The sequence below is a fragment of the Corvus hawaiiensis genome, chromosome 4 (assembly GCF_020740725.1).
Source record: "Corvus hawaiiensis isolate bCorHaw1 chromosome 4, bCorHaw1.pri.cur, whole genome shotgun sequence".
Classification (NCBI taxonomy): Eukaryota; Metazoa; Chordata; class Aves; order Passeriformes; family Corvidae; genus Corvus; species Corvus hawaiiensis.
In genome coordinates this window covers 74,244,561-74,260,006 of record NC_063216.1, presented here as the reverse complement: position 1 = coordinate 74,260,006, position 15,446 = coordinate 74,244,561, and the positions used below count along the sequence as shown (strand labels likewise).

The 15,446-nt window shown below is 40.2% G+C and overlaps 1 protein-coding gene across 5 annotated transcripts in view; it reads right to left on the bottom strand.

Moving 5' to 3' along the window:
* Positions 1 to 6,470: 6,470 nt before the first annotated feature.
* USP6NL (USP6 N-terminal like) overlaps positions 6,471 to 15,446 on the bottom strand; it is a 112,529-nt gene continuing 103,553 nt past the window's right edge. For all 5 annotated transcript variants that reach the window (XM_048300744.1, XM_048300746.1, XM_048300745.1 and 2 more), the window contains one exon: positions 6,471 to 10,058. In XM_048300744.1, the coding sequence (XP_048156701.1) occupies positions 8,617 to 10,058 (1,442 nt within the window). In that variant the 3' untranslated portion in view covers positions 6,471 to 8,616. The remainder of the gene's footprint in view (positions 10,059 to 15,446) is intronic.

Below are 15,446 nucleotides of genomic sequence, written 5' to 3'. Positions count from 1 at the left end.
CAGGGGAGGCACTTTAAATCTTGTTAGGCTGACAAGCATTTATTATTTTTTCACAGCAAAGGCGAAAAAGCAGGAGGAATTTCTCCCTAAGCATCCCCATCATTAACACAGGAGATAAAAATAAAAGGGCTGCAGGTTTTTCGTATAAACACCACTATCAATGAAGTGTCAGACAGAAGATGCAGGCTGGGGAGGTTTTATAAAGTAGCTCAGCTATGCTAACAGTAAAACTAAGCATCTGTTAGATGCCAAGGATATAAAGAGAGTTCTTTGCCTTTCTAAGTGACATGGACATTGGCTCCTCAAATTCTGTGAAGAATAGTGAGTACTAAGTCACTTGAGAGGTTGGACACAACTCTTTGGCCTGCTCCAGTAATTTAAAATAATTAAATGCAATTCCCTCACAGGAGCACCATCATGGAGAGTGCTCCTTCAGCACTGCATGAGCATTGTGGGTTTTTTTATGGCCAGAAACAATTCCAACCCCACAGCACTTGACTCCTACTCTATTGCTTAAAGAATTGCAAGACAGAAGTTCAGCCAGCTCACCTTCCTTTTCTGAAGATAAAGCCCTTAAAAATTACTGATAAACCCCAAATGACCTCCACAGGTTATGGGTTAGGCTCACAGATGGAAACAAAGTCCTTGGTTTAGCTCCAGAGACACCTACTGAGGTGGTCAACTTGTCAGCTAAGATTTTGCTGAGCCCTTCCAGCAGACAGTTCACACAAGGGTGAATCCCTCTGCATACAGTACTCAGTGGATATACCCAAGTTATCTTTTAAAAAGGCAAATCCAGTTCAACTCCCTTGTTAGCAGCTGCCAAGTCTTTTCAAAGGTACAGCTAACTCTCCATCTTTGGATGGGTAGTTAAGTAATTTTCCTTTATTAATCCGATCCGAGGATAATTAGCAGTCATGAAGTTTGGCTTCCCTCCTACAAGCCCCATTAGTCCAGCTGGAAAGGAAATTTGAGATCTCAGCTTAGGGTCATTTTAATATCAGAACATGATTCACTTCTAAAAGGGGAGGTAGACAAGGGAGTCTGGCCTTCCAGTTAATAATAAAGTAATTATCAGGGTTGCAGAGAACCTTGTTCTGGAACTCAAAGCCCTCTGTAAGAAACCACTTAAATGAACAGGGAAAAACATCGCCTGACCAACCCTATTGAGTGTTACATGAAGGTTGTAATAAAAGTGATCTGCTTATGTGCCCAAAATCACACGTTCTGAAAGCATTTCAAAGCCTTTCAGACATAACATTTACAATGATAAATGTGTGCCCAGCATGACACCCCACCCAGTCATGGAAATCATGGGGTTTTATAATGGCATTTAAAGAGCAGAACTATTTTGTTCCTTGCCTGAAGTTCGCTACCAGAACTTTTCTCTGTGTGAGGCAGACAGAGCTGCAGAACTTCCAGCAGGTCAAGTCCACAGATGTTTAAGTCCAGAATTCATGATTTTTGCCTCTCCTTTAGTATTTGGCATAATTTGGACAGAGCAGGGAGGACCAGGAGATGTGAAAACTGAATATATTCCTAAGCTTGGTCACAAACCAAATAAACCCTGCAACCATCACCCAGGAGGGGCCACGAATACTTAAGAGCAGACAAGGGGTTCATTTCTTCCCCTGTCAGACTTGGTATGCCCAACAGAAACTGAGCACACCAGGAAAGCAATGGGAGCAGGCAGAATGGATGCTCCCCACCTGGATGCACCGGCATGGCAAAGACCACAACAGAGGTAAATGCTGCAGTTTTACAAATTACACAGCAAAATCACAATGTGCAGCATCAAAAAAGTGGAGGTATAGCTCTGCACAACTCCAGCAGCCACAAATTACTTTCTATAGCTGTCAGTGTACTCATTCTATGGCAAGGAGAGACTGTTCCTTCTGTAGTCACTGTATGTGGTGAAATATTTACAAAGTTCTGTGCTCAGCCATCCAATAAAGGCTGGCTTGCTCCTTTGTGCTGACCAGCATCAAATTGTCAAATCATGGACACAACCTCCCACACAAGCCAGGTATCACTGGGGGAAAGAGCTCAGCACAGCCACTGATCATCCCAGCCCTTCCAATTAACAGGGTAATAAAAAAGCACCTCTATCACTTATGATGATACAGGTGCTGCTCACAGCACAACCACCAGATAGGCCTTTCTAAAGTGCTTGTGATTGGCTTTTACACTCGTAATTTCTGTTTTATGATCTCCAAATCATGTACTTGTCCCTTTTTCAGTGTTTTCTCCAAAGCAAAGTGACAGCACTGCAACTTGCAGCCAGCCTTTGAGATGGACTGGAGAATGCAATGAATTGACACAGAGCATGAAGCTCGTGACAGGCTGACATGAGAATTGAAAGAAAACTCATTCACTGGAGAAGCAAACAAGTGGACATCTCTACTGGAACTGAAAAAACTCTGAAGGAAAAATCTGACACTGTAAAACCTAGGGAACAAAAAGGGACAGCACTGTGAAGGGTTTCGTGTGTTCCAGACACAAAGTCTGAACAAATGAAGGATATTCAACATCTTGAGCATTATTTGACATCAAAGAAAGATCTTCTAATGCAGTCACTCTGGAGACTGAAAGGTTGATAGGGTGAGTTGGTTCTAAGGAATACTGAGGCCAAGAGGGCTGTTTTAAAACCACTTTAATATAAACACAGTACCCAGTTTGTTTGAGTAACGAATTTCCTTCCATGATCCTGTGAACTTCAGAAGAAAACCCAGGTGTTGCTAGAAACAGGCTTTGTACTGAACTCCACTCCCAAAGGTTTAAGGCAGTTAAGCATCACCATGTTTGAACTAGCCCTTCTGCTGCAGAGTTGTGTGAGTTTTACTATAAAACACACACTGCTGCTGGGTTCAAGGGGGGCCTTCCACCAGTAAAACTCTTCCACTTACCTGGGCTGCAAAACCCCAGTTTTCATAGCTGGGTGCCAACATGCCTGAAAATACAATCCAATCCACCTGATGGTAGCACTGGAGATGACTACCTAAGGTGTCATTCCCAGATCTGAGTTTTCCTTGGGGAAATACGGGAACAGGGAAGCTTAAAATGAAAGCAAAGATCAGATGAAGTAATCTAACAGACCTTTTGTTACTGAACAAACCCAAGTGAGATCTGTTTTTTCCTAAGGGACAATAGCACAAATTATTCTAAAAGATACTGTTGAACTTGCTAATACAATTAAAGTGGATGGTTTGAACCAAAAGCCAACTTAAGTTCTCCTAATTAAGGAGGGGTGCTCAGGCACCCCCCGTTCTCAGGCCAGGCTTCAATTCTTTGCCTCATTTCCAGCAGAAAAACCTGACAAAAGCAATGTATTGCCAGGAAACAAGGGGTTATTTACTTAACCAAATCAAACATTTTGGAGCTACAGCTGACCTCCTGCCAGTCTAAGCTGGCATGTTTCTGTGGCAGAACACAGCATTTTGCAAAAAAACGCTTCCTTGGCCTGTGTGTAATATGGCTTTTGGTGCTTGACTCCAAGAAGAAGCAACCTCAGCCTTCAGATTGTAGAGGCTTGTAGAAGAGCCTCCACCCTACAGCATCCTCCACCAATGGCCAAATTAAATTGCTTTCCGTCAGGAATAAACCTTACTGGAGAATTTCTGACCAACTGCAATACTGAGAATATAATTTTTTTTTCCCCTTAATTTGCACATAATCTAGAAAGGAAAAGCTGAAGAGGCAAGCAATAACCTCTGATATAAACAGCAGAAACAGCAGCAAAAAGGCATCACAAAGCCTCTGAAAAACACATGTTGGCACACTATCAGAGAAAGAAGACAGAAGAATCACATCATGCACAGCTCACCTTGACAAGGCTGACAATAAAATCAGCAAAACAAACAAAAAAAAGGAGGAAAAGTCAGAACAAGATATCTTTGTTTTCTGATTATTCACTCTAAAGGTACCATTGATTTTCTACTAACATATTAACTCCATAAGCACGAAGAAAAGCAGTTGGTGTGAGCAGAGAGAATCAAATCACTCAGGAGAGCGGCCTACGTGTTCCCTGCTGTAGTAAGAAGTTCTCTCGGCATGAAGAACCCAGAAAATGGTGTCTTCCCCCAGATCTGGCAACCACTTACAGGCTAGTCTGAAATGACTGCAATTGTATTTCCAATTTCAATTGTTGGCCTAGGCATCTCCTCATTGCAACTCTGCCACTAAAAGCATTTGGACTGTCTTAATATTACCCAAAAGAAAAAAGAAACTGCAGAAGATTATGCAGTAGCTTCATGCCATCTAAAGAGGAGCCTGAATGATACTTGGTTAAGCAGCTGTTAAATTGTAACTATGCTACGTGTACAGAACTTTACAAAAATGCAGTATTTAAAGGACTACAAAAAAGATTATATTTTCCTCTCACTGAAGTATTGAAAGTGGAATGTTCTCTGTTGGAAATGAAGCGGTGGGCGTTTGATGGCATATTTTAAATAGTATTCTTCTTTGTGCATGCAGTGTAATGCCACCCAAGGGGGAGATTAAAAAAAAAGTCTGCAATTTGCAAGTCCATTTCAAAGTCATATTGAGGATGATGTGAAATTCAGGATAGCATTCTTGAGAGAAATCTCCCTGGAAAACGTGTATGTACCTCAGGGAAGCTTTGGATTTGCTTCCCCACACTGGAAGGCTGTTCTGTCTTTTGACATTTCAATGTTGTTTACTGTTTGCATCTAATTTTGGAATTATTCTGTGGTTTATTACAATGGTGTATCTTTGACTAGCAATAAGATACTTCTCTTCTGCATCCTCCATGATTTCTAAAAATCTTTCACTATTTGTCTTGAAACTTCTACTGGTAGTGAGAACAGAACAGTTACTTTTACAACAAGGGATTCATCCTGCTGACAGATATAACAGAGGTAACTGGCATTTACACATCTTGGCCCTGAGAAAAACAGGCATGTCCACACAAGTCTGATCATTTTGAAGCTTTAAGGCTTTAGGAAGTCGTCAGCAGGATTAGGAGGGAATATTCTCCTTAATAGACTTCTGGCTAAACAGGTTTTCTCTTTCCTCAGTGCTGCCTTCCCTAAAGCATTACAGACTGGCCACAGATGGATCTGGGGAGAAGGAAAGGTAATTTTCCTGAGGTCAGATTCTCTTCCTTAGGTCCCCAAGCAAGTGGGTGTTTAGATTCTGATTCATCACCAAATCTGATGCCAGAATCTTCCTCTGCATCAGCTGAGGAAGAAGGAGCAGGGATGGCTTCTGTCTTCACTTGCAGTGCATGAACATGTCCTGGTTATACAGGTAAGCAAGCAGCTGGATCATGCAATCACATCCCACTCACCAAAACAGTTAAGAGCACCATGATCCTTCCTGTCCTTCTTCCATGGCCACAACAATTTGCACTGCACAAGACTGAAACGCTTCAGTCCAGCACTGAGGTCATTAGATCCAATCTAGCACAGCATCTGAGTGAAAGGAAAAACAACCACAGAAGACCACAACATATACTCAAGGTCCTTTCTTTTCCTCTTAAATCCTAATTAGCTTAATTTCACTAAATTTTTGCCATACAGAAGTTAGACATGTCTCCTTACTTAGTCTTCTGTGTTCTTCTGTGTTAATTCTCCAAATCCCTATGCTGAATTTGTCTCACCAACCACAAGGAAAGCCGTGACAACTAACTTGGACAAGAAACCTACAGTTTATACACCTCAAAGCAGAGAGCTTGGAAAATTATGAAACCATATGAAGAAAAAAAAGGTCTCAAGTATTTTATGTTGATACTTACCACTCCACTGTCTTCAGATCAAAGAAAACAGTGACAGCAAAGCTCTTATGAGGATATCTAATCCATGACACTGAGATGATTCCCTCCATCAGCAAGGCACTGGCACAGCTGTGTCTCACTTCACTCTCCATCAAGTGGGTTTTGTTACTGGTATGAATGACAGACTCAAGTCTGGCTGTACCTTGAGCCTGGTTTGTCCAGTTAAATGAAAATAAAAATAAAAATGTATTTTGTACTACGAACAGATGACACATGGTTGGGTTGTCTTTTTTTAAAAAAAAAACTCAACAGCATCCTCCAAACACGTGAGAGATGGAAGCCACAGTCAGACTATTATTTTGCACGTTGATCAATGCAACTTTGCAAATTCCTCATGCCAGTAATTCTCTTTCAAACTGATATTGGGTGAGATTATTAGAACAAAAAAACCCAGTAAATTATGATCATAGTTTATGCTCCTAGCTTTTGCAAATGATAGGCTAAGGTTTAGCAGTGTAATAAACTACAATCAATGATCTTGCCGCTTCTGCAATAATGCAAAAGCACTATATAGATTGTATCCAGACTGCTCAGTATAAAAATAAACATGTACAAATTAAATAGGCTACATCATATATATACATGATTCATTTATGAAAAGCAATTATTTGTGCTGAGAATAGAAAAAGTCCAGTTTGGAGCTAATCAAATAATTAAGAATAAAGACAAAACAACATAAGCTTAATTATTATTATTTTAACATGTTAAAAATACAGTCACATCAAAATAGGGTACACAGTTATAAAACTGTTGCAGATGAAATAAGAAAATAGTGTGTATATATTTTATATATAAAAATCTACAGTATTTACTAATGCTGATACATATTTTGGAGCCTCATGTTGTTTGCACAAATAAATTGTACAGCCTCGTTATGAATTACAGAACCATCATTAAACACTGAGATTATTACACTTAGCCACAATATTATATACATACATTTCTAAGCTGCTGTAAGCAATCAGAACTAAAGTAAGCCCAAGTCATATTTATCTTCACAATTTTAGTTCAGGATTTCAGTGTAGTGCTTGGCTACAGTTACTTCACTGCCATTTGCAATTTTTAAACCATAAAATTGCCCAGTTATTAAAAATTACATCAGACACGTTATATACACAAAAAAAAAAGTTTTGAAACAAACTAAGTAAATGTTACTTCCACTTGTAAAAATTGTTTTACTTCTGTACCTTAAAACTTACAGAGCCAACCTGCAGCAATAATAGGCACTAAAGCTCATTCTTTAAAGGAAAAAAAAAAAATAATATCCATTTCTATGTTTTCAGTTAACAAACCTTACAAAACAAAAGGGAACAGGACAACCTTCCAAACCATACCAAACTGGTGTTGATACCAATGTTTAGTACTTCAGTATTAAGAGAAATCTCTCAGTTCAGCACTCCAAGGACTTCTTCTGGAGAGACCCTCCTCTGCCTCAGCTCCCCGTGAGAGGTCAGCACGTCCTGCAGCTCACAGGACTACATCCTACATGTGCCACTTCACCTGCTTTTAATTCCACCCCCAATTCACAGTCAAAGAAAGGAAAACACAAAGTAGAAAAGGCTGCAAACACTAATTAGAATTACTTATATTAGCAGGAGTTTAAGGTTCCTGTTAACAACAGTCAGCGTCATTTTAGTGTAAAACACCGCGCAGTGCGAGCAGCCCGACACCACAGCAGCACAGGGCCCAGCACAGACACGAACCCGCCGGCAATTTGGGGGGGAAAAGGGCAAAAACACAACAGAATCCACTCGACAAAGCTTAAGAGAGGGGACATTGCATACTCACACAGCTTGGGGAATATCAAGCCTGGAGCAAAGCTCAGACTCCTGTATGCACTTCACAGAGGTGTCAAGGAGCTGTGCAATTCTCTGATACCTGTGAGATTTGGCCCTGCAACCAGTTTTAGTCTGACAGCACAGCATGGCAAAAAGTGAAGGGCGCAGCACCATTTCTGTATCTGGCATTAGTCTCACTGTGCTCCAGTATTTTGCATATAGAATGACATTCTGAAGGTAGATTTGGGTGAGAAGGTACAAGTTCTCCACTTTCGATGCACCTAAAAAACCCCTAAACACTGCCCTGAATTTAAGCACCATTTCTTAGCCAGATTAGAGAGACATTTTTGGCTTTCTGCTTTTGCCTGCCTGCTCCTTCCTGCTGAGGAAAATGACAAACAGTAGTCAAAGGAGAGGAAATTAACTCTCACATATGATTAAATTAATAATCCCAAAGCATCTCTCCTGCCCAGAACAGATACTGGGATGCTGAGGCAGCTGTATAAAAATGACAGAAATTCCCATTCAAAATGAATGGCTTCTCAAATAAATTACAAAGAAAAATTAATATGAAATAAAAGTACTTCACGAGCTTTGCCCAAAGTTAAATGCATTTACATTTAAACTCTTTAGCTCTTTTCCATATGAGTTTGTGTACTGTAAGTGCACACTCACACAGGCGCACACACACAATCCATACAGTGCATTAACAATGTCAGTCAAAATAAAACTTTTCAGTGTGTTACAGATTTTAGGCAGAAGGATTGTAACACAAGTTATTTAAATGTAAGGAGCGATGACAGCATGAACCACATGACATATATGAGCTTATTGCTATGTCTATGTGCATTAGATCACTTCCAGTAGCTTCCATGCAAGTCCAAGAACTCCACCAGCCTTCAACCAAAGTCTGAAACATCTCTGAAATAGTGTCATTATTTTTGAACTGACATGAACCATCCACATTTCAGAGAACTGAGGTGGTAACACAGTACTGTTCAACTGGTTTTGGTTCTTGCCATTTTACTAAGCTCAGCCAGATTCTCAGAGAAGCACAGATTCATGCATAGACAATCCATCAGTTCTGTTCCGATAGTGTTGGGCTTGAGCTGACGGGCTGGAATATTGGTACTGTGGGGAACCATTCTCTTCAAAGGCTGGGGAAGTCCTGTATCTTACTGGACTATCCACAGAAACAGCAGGAAGACTGTGGTCTTGTAAAGGTGTTGACTGAAAATGCTGGTATTTCTGGAAATTATCCAAGTGGCCTTTGTTAAGGTCTTGGCTCCAGGGCTGCCTGTAGAGATCGTGTCTGTAGACAAAGGTGGCGTCTGGCCACTTTCTCTCCTCTGGTAAATAATCTGCTGGAGGGATTATGAACTTGACACCTGGGGAGGACCTCGAGTTGCTGGTATAAGCATCAACAGGAGCAACTTCTGTCTGAGCAGGGGCTGGTGAAAGAGGATTTTGGCGACTGGCAGGATAGGAATTCATTTGCAGTTTATTTGGGGAATAATCGACTGATATAAAAGGAGGGTATGGCCTTCCAGAGGGGCTGGGTCGATTCCCGTGGTAATGCAGAGGTGCAGAACTTGTACTGCCTATACTGGAAACATGCTTTGGAGAATTCCCATAGTAAGTAGGGGGATTACTATAACCTGGCAGTGGCTGTTTTACATTCAGTCCATGAGGTGGGCCATCAGACTGAGATGCGTATTTTGGAGATCTGGGTTGTGAAGTGAAGGTGTAATTATTGGGTATTTTTAAAGGAGCTGGTATTTTTTCTATTTGCTTTCTTGGACTGTTAGAAAATGCTACCTGCCTAGGACTCTGTGGATGAACTCTCTCAAGCATCTCTTCAACAACATTCTCATTCTCAGTTTCATCATCTGAAACATTGTCGTACTGAGATGCATTAGACCCTCGCTTACCTTCATCAGCATCCAAAACCCTCACCTTTTGCTTTACATTCAAAGGCTGCATTTCTCCAGGACTTGGTGGTGGGCCCAAAACCAAATGGTTTACTGGCTTCCCTTTCACCTCTGCAGTAAGTTGCATTGTCTTTTCCATTATTTTGATATCAGACGGTTTATTCCACTTAGGTACAAATTCCCTTCTTGTATTGGAAGTAGCATTAGAATTTTGATTAGCAGCTGCATTATTGTATAGACTCGAATTGTCTGGCTCTGTTGGTGGAGGCTTTTTTCTGGTATCTACCTCACTCTTAGGCAAACTGTTTTGTGTCTCTATTGGTTGAATCTTTTGCTGTTTTAAGGAAGGTTTCTTTTCCACAGAAATGTTTCTTTTTCGGTCATTTGGTGAACTTTCTGGTTCTTCTTCTGTGGATGGTCTTCTCTCTGTCCTTCTTGCTGCTTGTGTACCAGTACTGTTCTGTCCATTAAGCACTGGAGTGGAGTTAAGCACAGAAGGCTGAGGTCCTGATGGAATCTGCCCCAATGGCTTCTTTGGAAATTCATCTTCTTTACCTAAAACAAGAACAATAATAACATAAATTCACCTTTGCGCAGAAGCCTTCTTTGACCTTTTGGTCATGTAAGCAAAAATAACTACAACTTAACTGGGCCTCTCTCTGGGTCACCATTCTGCTGGACATCTCAAAGGTTCTTCTGTACCCTGACATCAAACAGAGATTTTCTTTAACCTCTTATCCCAACCAGTTTTTCCTTCCTACAGCTCATGCAAACTTACCAAGCTTTTGCTCTGTCATGACACTGCTGAAAAAACCCCTATTTTTCTAGATGACATGCTGGTTACAACACCTACTCTGTATGGAAGCCTCCTCACACTGTCACATTAAGCAAACTACTTTGTCCACTTTAAAAATCCTTCCCAATATCCCTCTCCCAACTGACTGTTCTCCATTCATTCATCTTTTCATGTTCACCTCTAGCAAGCTACACTATCAGCTCCTCCCTCACATGCACACAGTTCCCAGATGACATCTTTGAACTGTCTCTCACTTCAGTTTTTAGGTGGAGCTCCTCATTAACATCTGCACAATTAAGACCTTATTCCTCCTAAAACCCTCCCTGCCTAAAAATTTCATCCTCAGTATTAAAAACCTCCAGTAAAAGGCTCTAGACACAGAATTTTTTTTTCAGTTCAGCTTTTTATCAATACAGAACAACTGAAGCAGCTGACACCAATACCAGCTACGTCATGGTTTCAATTGAGTGTTCCGTGGCCGGGTTTTGCCAAACACAAGGACATCATTTACAGGACAAGGACATGAATGGAAAGTTCTCCCAGACTGGAGCTCAATACATTGTAACAGCCAGTGGTAAACATCAACTGTGTGGGGACCCAGAGCAACCCACACTGACATACAGAAACAATAAAGAAGCGTTTCATGGCACTCGATGCTGCTCACAGAACAACTCCCATCAAATCTTCTACTGCAGTCCTTCTCCTTAGCAGTCAACACCCTTCATAATTGCAGCCAAAGTCTTTTGTCATATCTACTTGCATATAACTTATTTAATTGTGTAATCCATTACTTTCCCATTATAAGAAGAAAAGGTCATGCACTTCCCATTAAATGTATTAATCTAGATTTAATTCATTTGATGTTCAGCATTTAAAAAAAAAAAAAAAGTTTTAAAGTCAGCATTACCAAACAAATCCTACTCACTGTGTACCTATTTGTACAGCAGAAGCTCTGCTGTAAGGAGGAAAACAGAATGGCTACCCTTACTTAAGTGCTATGCAAAATAAATTACATAAAATGGCTGTTGGTAAAATAATCAGAGTTAGCACCTCACTTTGTAGCTATTTGTAATTTAAATTCTTTTTGTTTGTCTACAAGGGTTCACAGGAGTGAATACACACAAATGTCTCTCCCTGACAAGTGCTGTGGTTACAAGTGAGCTATGTTCATTTATACAGGCATGAGCAGGAGCTCAATCTTTGATGAGTGGCTCATGATACAGATACACTGAGGAAAGCCAGCAGCCAAGGTCACTGTTATTTATTATAGCAGCATAACAAACTACCAGCACAGATCAGTTGCTGTATAAACTAAATGAAAACTCAGAGTTTGAGCCAGCCAGGCCATAGCAGGAAGACAGCAGAGAGGAACACAACAGTGCTGTGTGTCACGACAAGGTAACTAAATAAAAGCACTTAATAGAAATAGACTGGCTTTGCCAAACAATTAAACTAGTCTTTTCTTGATTTTTCTGCCTAAGAGCCAAAGATCATATGGAAACCTACCCTTTGCTTCAGAAATAACTTCAGAAACCTCACTTCACATATAGCACATGGTGGGGCCTAACCTCAGCATTAGGCTCCAATGAGCAGCTCTGAAATTTTAAGTCTGATGTTTGGCCTCTTTCCATATGGGCCCCCCCACTATTCCCAGATGAGGCTAAAATCTGGAACAGGGCTCTCAGATCCGCACTCCCCAGCAAGGGAGTGTTCCACCACTGGAAGAACAGATGAGGGGACAAAGGAAAGAGTTGCATGGATGCTGTAAAAAAGGGTGATTTAACAGCTCCTCAATACACTGACTGCTGCACCAGCCTCTCCAAAATTGTCCTTTAGTCTTTATGAATAGGAGTTCACTTTCTGAACTTGATTCTGTTTGGCAAGAGGCATTTGTATCACTTAATTCCATCTGCATCCTCAAATACAGGGTTAGGCAAAGCTGAAGATCTTGTCTCTTAAATAAAAGTGCATTTTGCACATAATAAATATTCCTGATATTCAAACCATAGATTGCAGTGCTTTCAGTCTTACTAATCTTGAATGTGAAAATAGCATGAAGTCTGAATTAAGAAAAAATACTCTGGTATGTACAAAATATATACCAAAAACCTGCCACCTAAATCATACAAAACTAATCTTTATAGGCTGCTAATCCGTTTATAGCCTCCAGGAGATCCAAAGCAGTTATGCAATAGCACAAGAAAATGGCTCTGCAACATCTCTAAATTATTTAATTTCTGTCCTTGTATGCAAGACATGTTTTAGAAAAAGTGTTTACTTTCTTCCACACTTGAAGTTAAAATATTCTAATCATATATATAAAAATCTGAAGACCAGTTCCTCTGGTAGCTGCAATGCTTCCTTCATTTGCCCAGGGTCATCAAAAGCATGAACTGATTTCTTTTCTCCCAGCTTTTACTCTAAGAAATGCCTACAGAGCAATAGGAGATCCTTTAAATACACTTGGTTGCACAATAAAGGTGGGGTTTGTGTGAGTTTTTGGTTTTTAATTTCACACACTTAAGGTTTCCTAATTACAATTAAGCTCTAATAAACCCAAGTGAGAATACTGCAGCCATTTTTATTGAATTCTACCAAGGCTGCTTTGCACCACCTTTCCTTCTCATTTCAGGGTAAAGGAACACCCTACAAGCAGGCATATGTGGGCTGCATGGTCCAGATGATGTATCCTGTAACACAAATTACAGCTGTAAAATTACTAGAGAAATCTTGCCATGTCTGTAGTGAAATTGTTAGAATTCAACACTAATTCAAATCCTGAGCAACAAGGAAAGTGGTGCAAGACAACAGCTCATTTAGAAGAAAGCCTCTGCATTTTAACAGCATGATACCATGTTTATAGGCTGGTAACACCAGAGCTTAGTGCTTTCAGGGAAAACAAAATACAGAACAATGAGAACGTGTGGAAGGAGGGAGGCTCAGTGGGGAAAAGAAGAAATACAGGTTGAACCTTAGCCACAGGGCTACCACAGAACTCGGTTTAACTTGACCTTGGACACAAACAAGTGGCACTGGTTGCTCAGTCTCCCACATCTGCTTGTGGAACTAAGCAAGGCCACATTGCTGGAGGTATCAACTTAGGAATTAAGGCTACCAGAACAGGCCTTGTTCTGGTTCAAAGGTGCTCCAGCACTGATCACCTTCTGCCATAAAAAGTGCTGGGAGGGAAAGAATTGTGTAAGGATCTATTACGTTCCACCAAAAAGACATCCTGCAAACCAGTCGCCTTTTAAAGGAAATTTTTTTGAAACTGAAAAATGGCTACTTAATTCTAATTTAAATGTACAAATCATACCTAAATGCCCATACACACACACATGCAAACAGTTGCCAATTCCAGTGAAACTAATAAATACTTAAAAAAAAAAAAAAAGAAGTTCAAAAAAGTTCACAAAATAAACAAGTAGAGGATAACCAAAATTACCACGATGCACATGACTACAATGGGACACTCTTCCAATGCACAAATAGCATGCCAACTGTGTTGGGAATACTTTAAGCCATCCACTATCAGCAGTAACAGCAAGAAACCCATGATGCTGCATGCTGGCAAGAAAGAAAGAAAAAAGGTGGTAAAAGCAAAAAGCTGAGGAAAAGAAACCATAATGCAAAAGCAAACAAAAGAAACCAAGTCACAACAAACATCTCTACCTGAAGAGGTGCACAAACAGCTTGCCAGACAAGCATGCAAAAGCACCAATTCCTTCAAGCCACATTTCTTTTATCTACCATTTTTCCACTCCAAATCTGCCTAAAGCCTCACATACAATTCTCAACCATCTCCTTTACTACTTCAACTAAACTCACTGTTCCAACTCCTCAGATCTGAACACGGAGAAATTTTATTTGGGTGTTTTCAAGGAAATTCAATTGAATACCTGTTTGTGTTGTTGATCCAAGATCTGAGTTAATTCACTGTCTGGATATAGCTGTCTGACAGAGAAATGGAGAAACTGCTGATTTCTACAAGAAGTACTTTTGGGACAAGTGCTTTTCTATACGATCTGTGATGTTTACATACAAGAATCGAAAGCTTTTTAAAACTAGTTGTTAAGACACAGCTGTCTAGTTCAGCTGTGACTGTTTTGACCTCTACAATCATCCAAATGTCCCTTTGTCCTCTGAAGTGATCTGGGCAATGAGATTTTTCCCAAGTTGCCAGTATTCCTGTGAGATATGGATATCTCTACTCTCATCTTCTCTCCTTCCTTCCTTCAACAGAGTAGGTTTCTAGACAGTTTAGTTACTGGCTTTTCCCAAAGACAAGCAATATAATAGCTTGTATCAGAATTTACAGAGCAGGAACTATAGATTTTCTATTTTTCCTTTAAAAGAAAGGCAGTGGTTTAGTTGGCTTCTATGCAGTATAGCATAAAATAAGCAAACAACAAAGGAAATAGGGTGAAAAATGGATGAGGAAGGAGAGTAATGGAAGTGGAGAGAGACAATTTAAGCAAAACAAGAACAATCAAATGCTTGTTTGTTGTTGGCAAACATATTCCCTGACATGAAAAGGAGCAAAGCAAATATGAGCAGATCTGACTGTTCCCCAAAAGGTAAGAAATACAAGTCATATAAAAGAAAGTTTGCCTCCTGACTTCCTCCTGCTCAAACAAGCCTTGGCCGCCACCCAGTGGAAGTCGAACTCCACTACAAGACTTTTACAGATAATCGCTTCAGGAGGCACTAACAGCCTCATGCATCGAGTAGCAGACATGTAATTGGAGTAAAGTGCTTTAAGTGCTCTCTCCGGTGAATAACAGTCTAGTCCTTAATTTCAGCACCAGAATACATGCACTTTGACTGTTCTAACACAATTTTCAAGGATGGTAATGGTCATAAAAACAACTCTTAAAATGACATCTTGAAATTTTGTGTTTATTTTCCACCAGTGACATCCCATCTTCTTCGGTTTACAAGTCCAGGAGAATTTTAAAGAAATTTAAGTGCCTGCACTAGAAGCTCAAGCTGCTGTCTGAAAGTCAACCTCTGGTCCTCCTCTATCACTGGCAAAGGAGTTGCTAAATGAAATACTGCTGGACAACTTGAAGGGAGAACAAAAAGCACTCTTGCCTCTCTGATGCTGTGTCACTTTAGTAGTACTGACAGTAAGGAGAACTTATTTT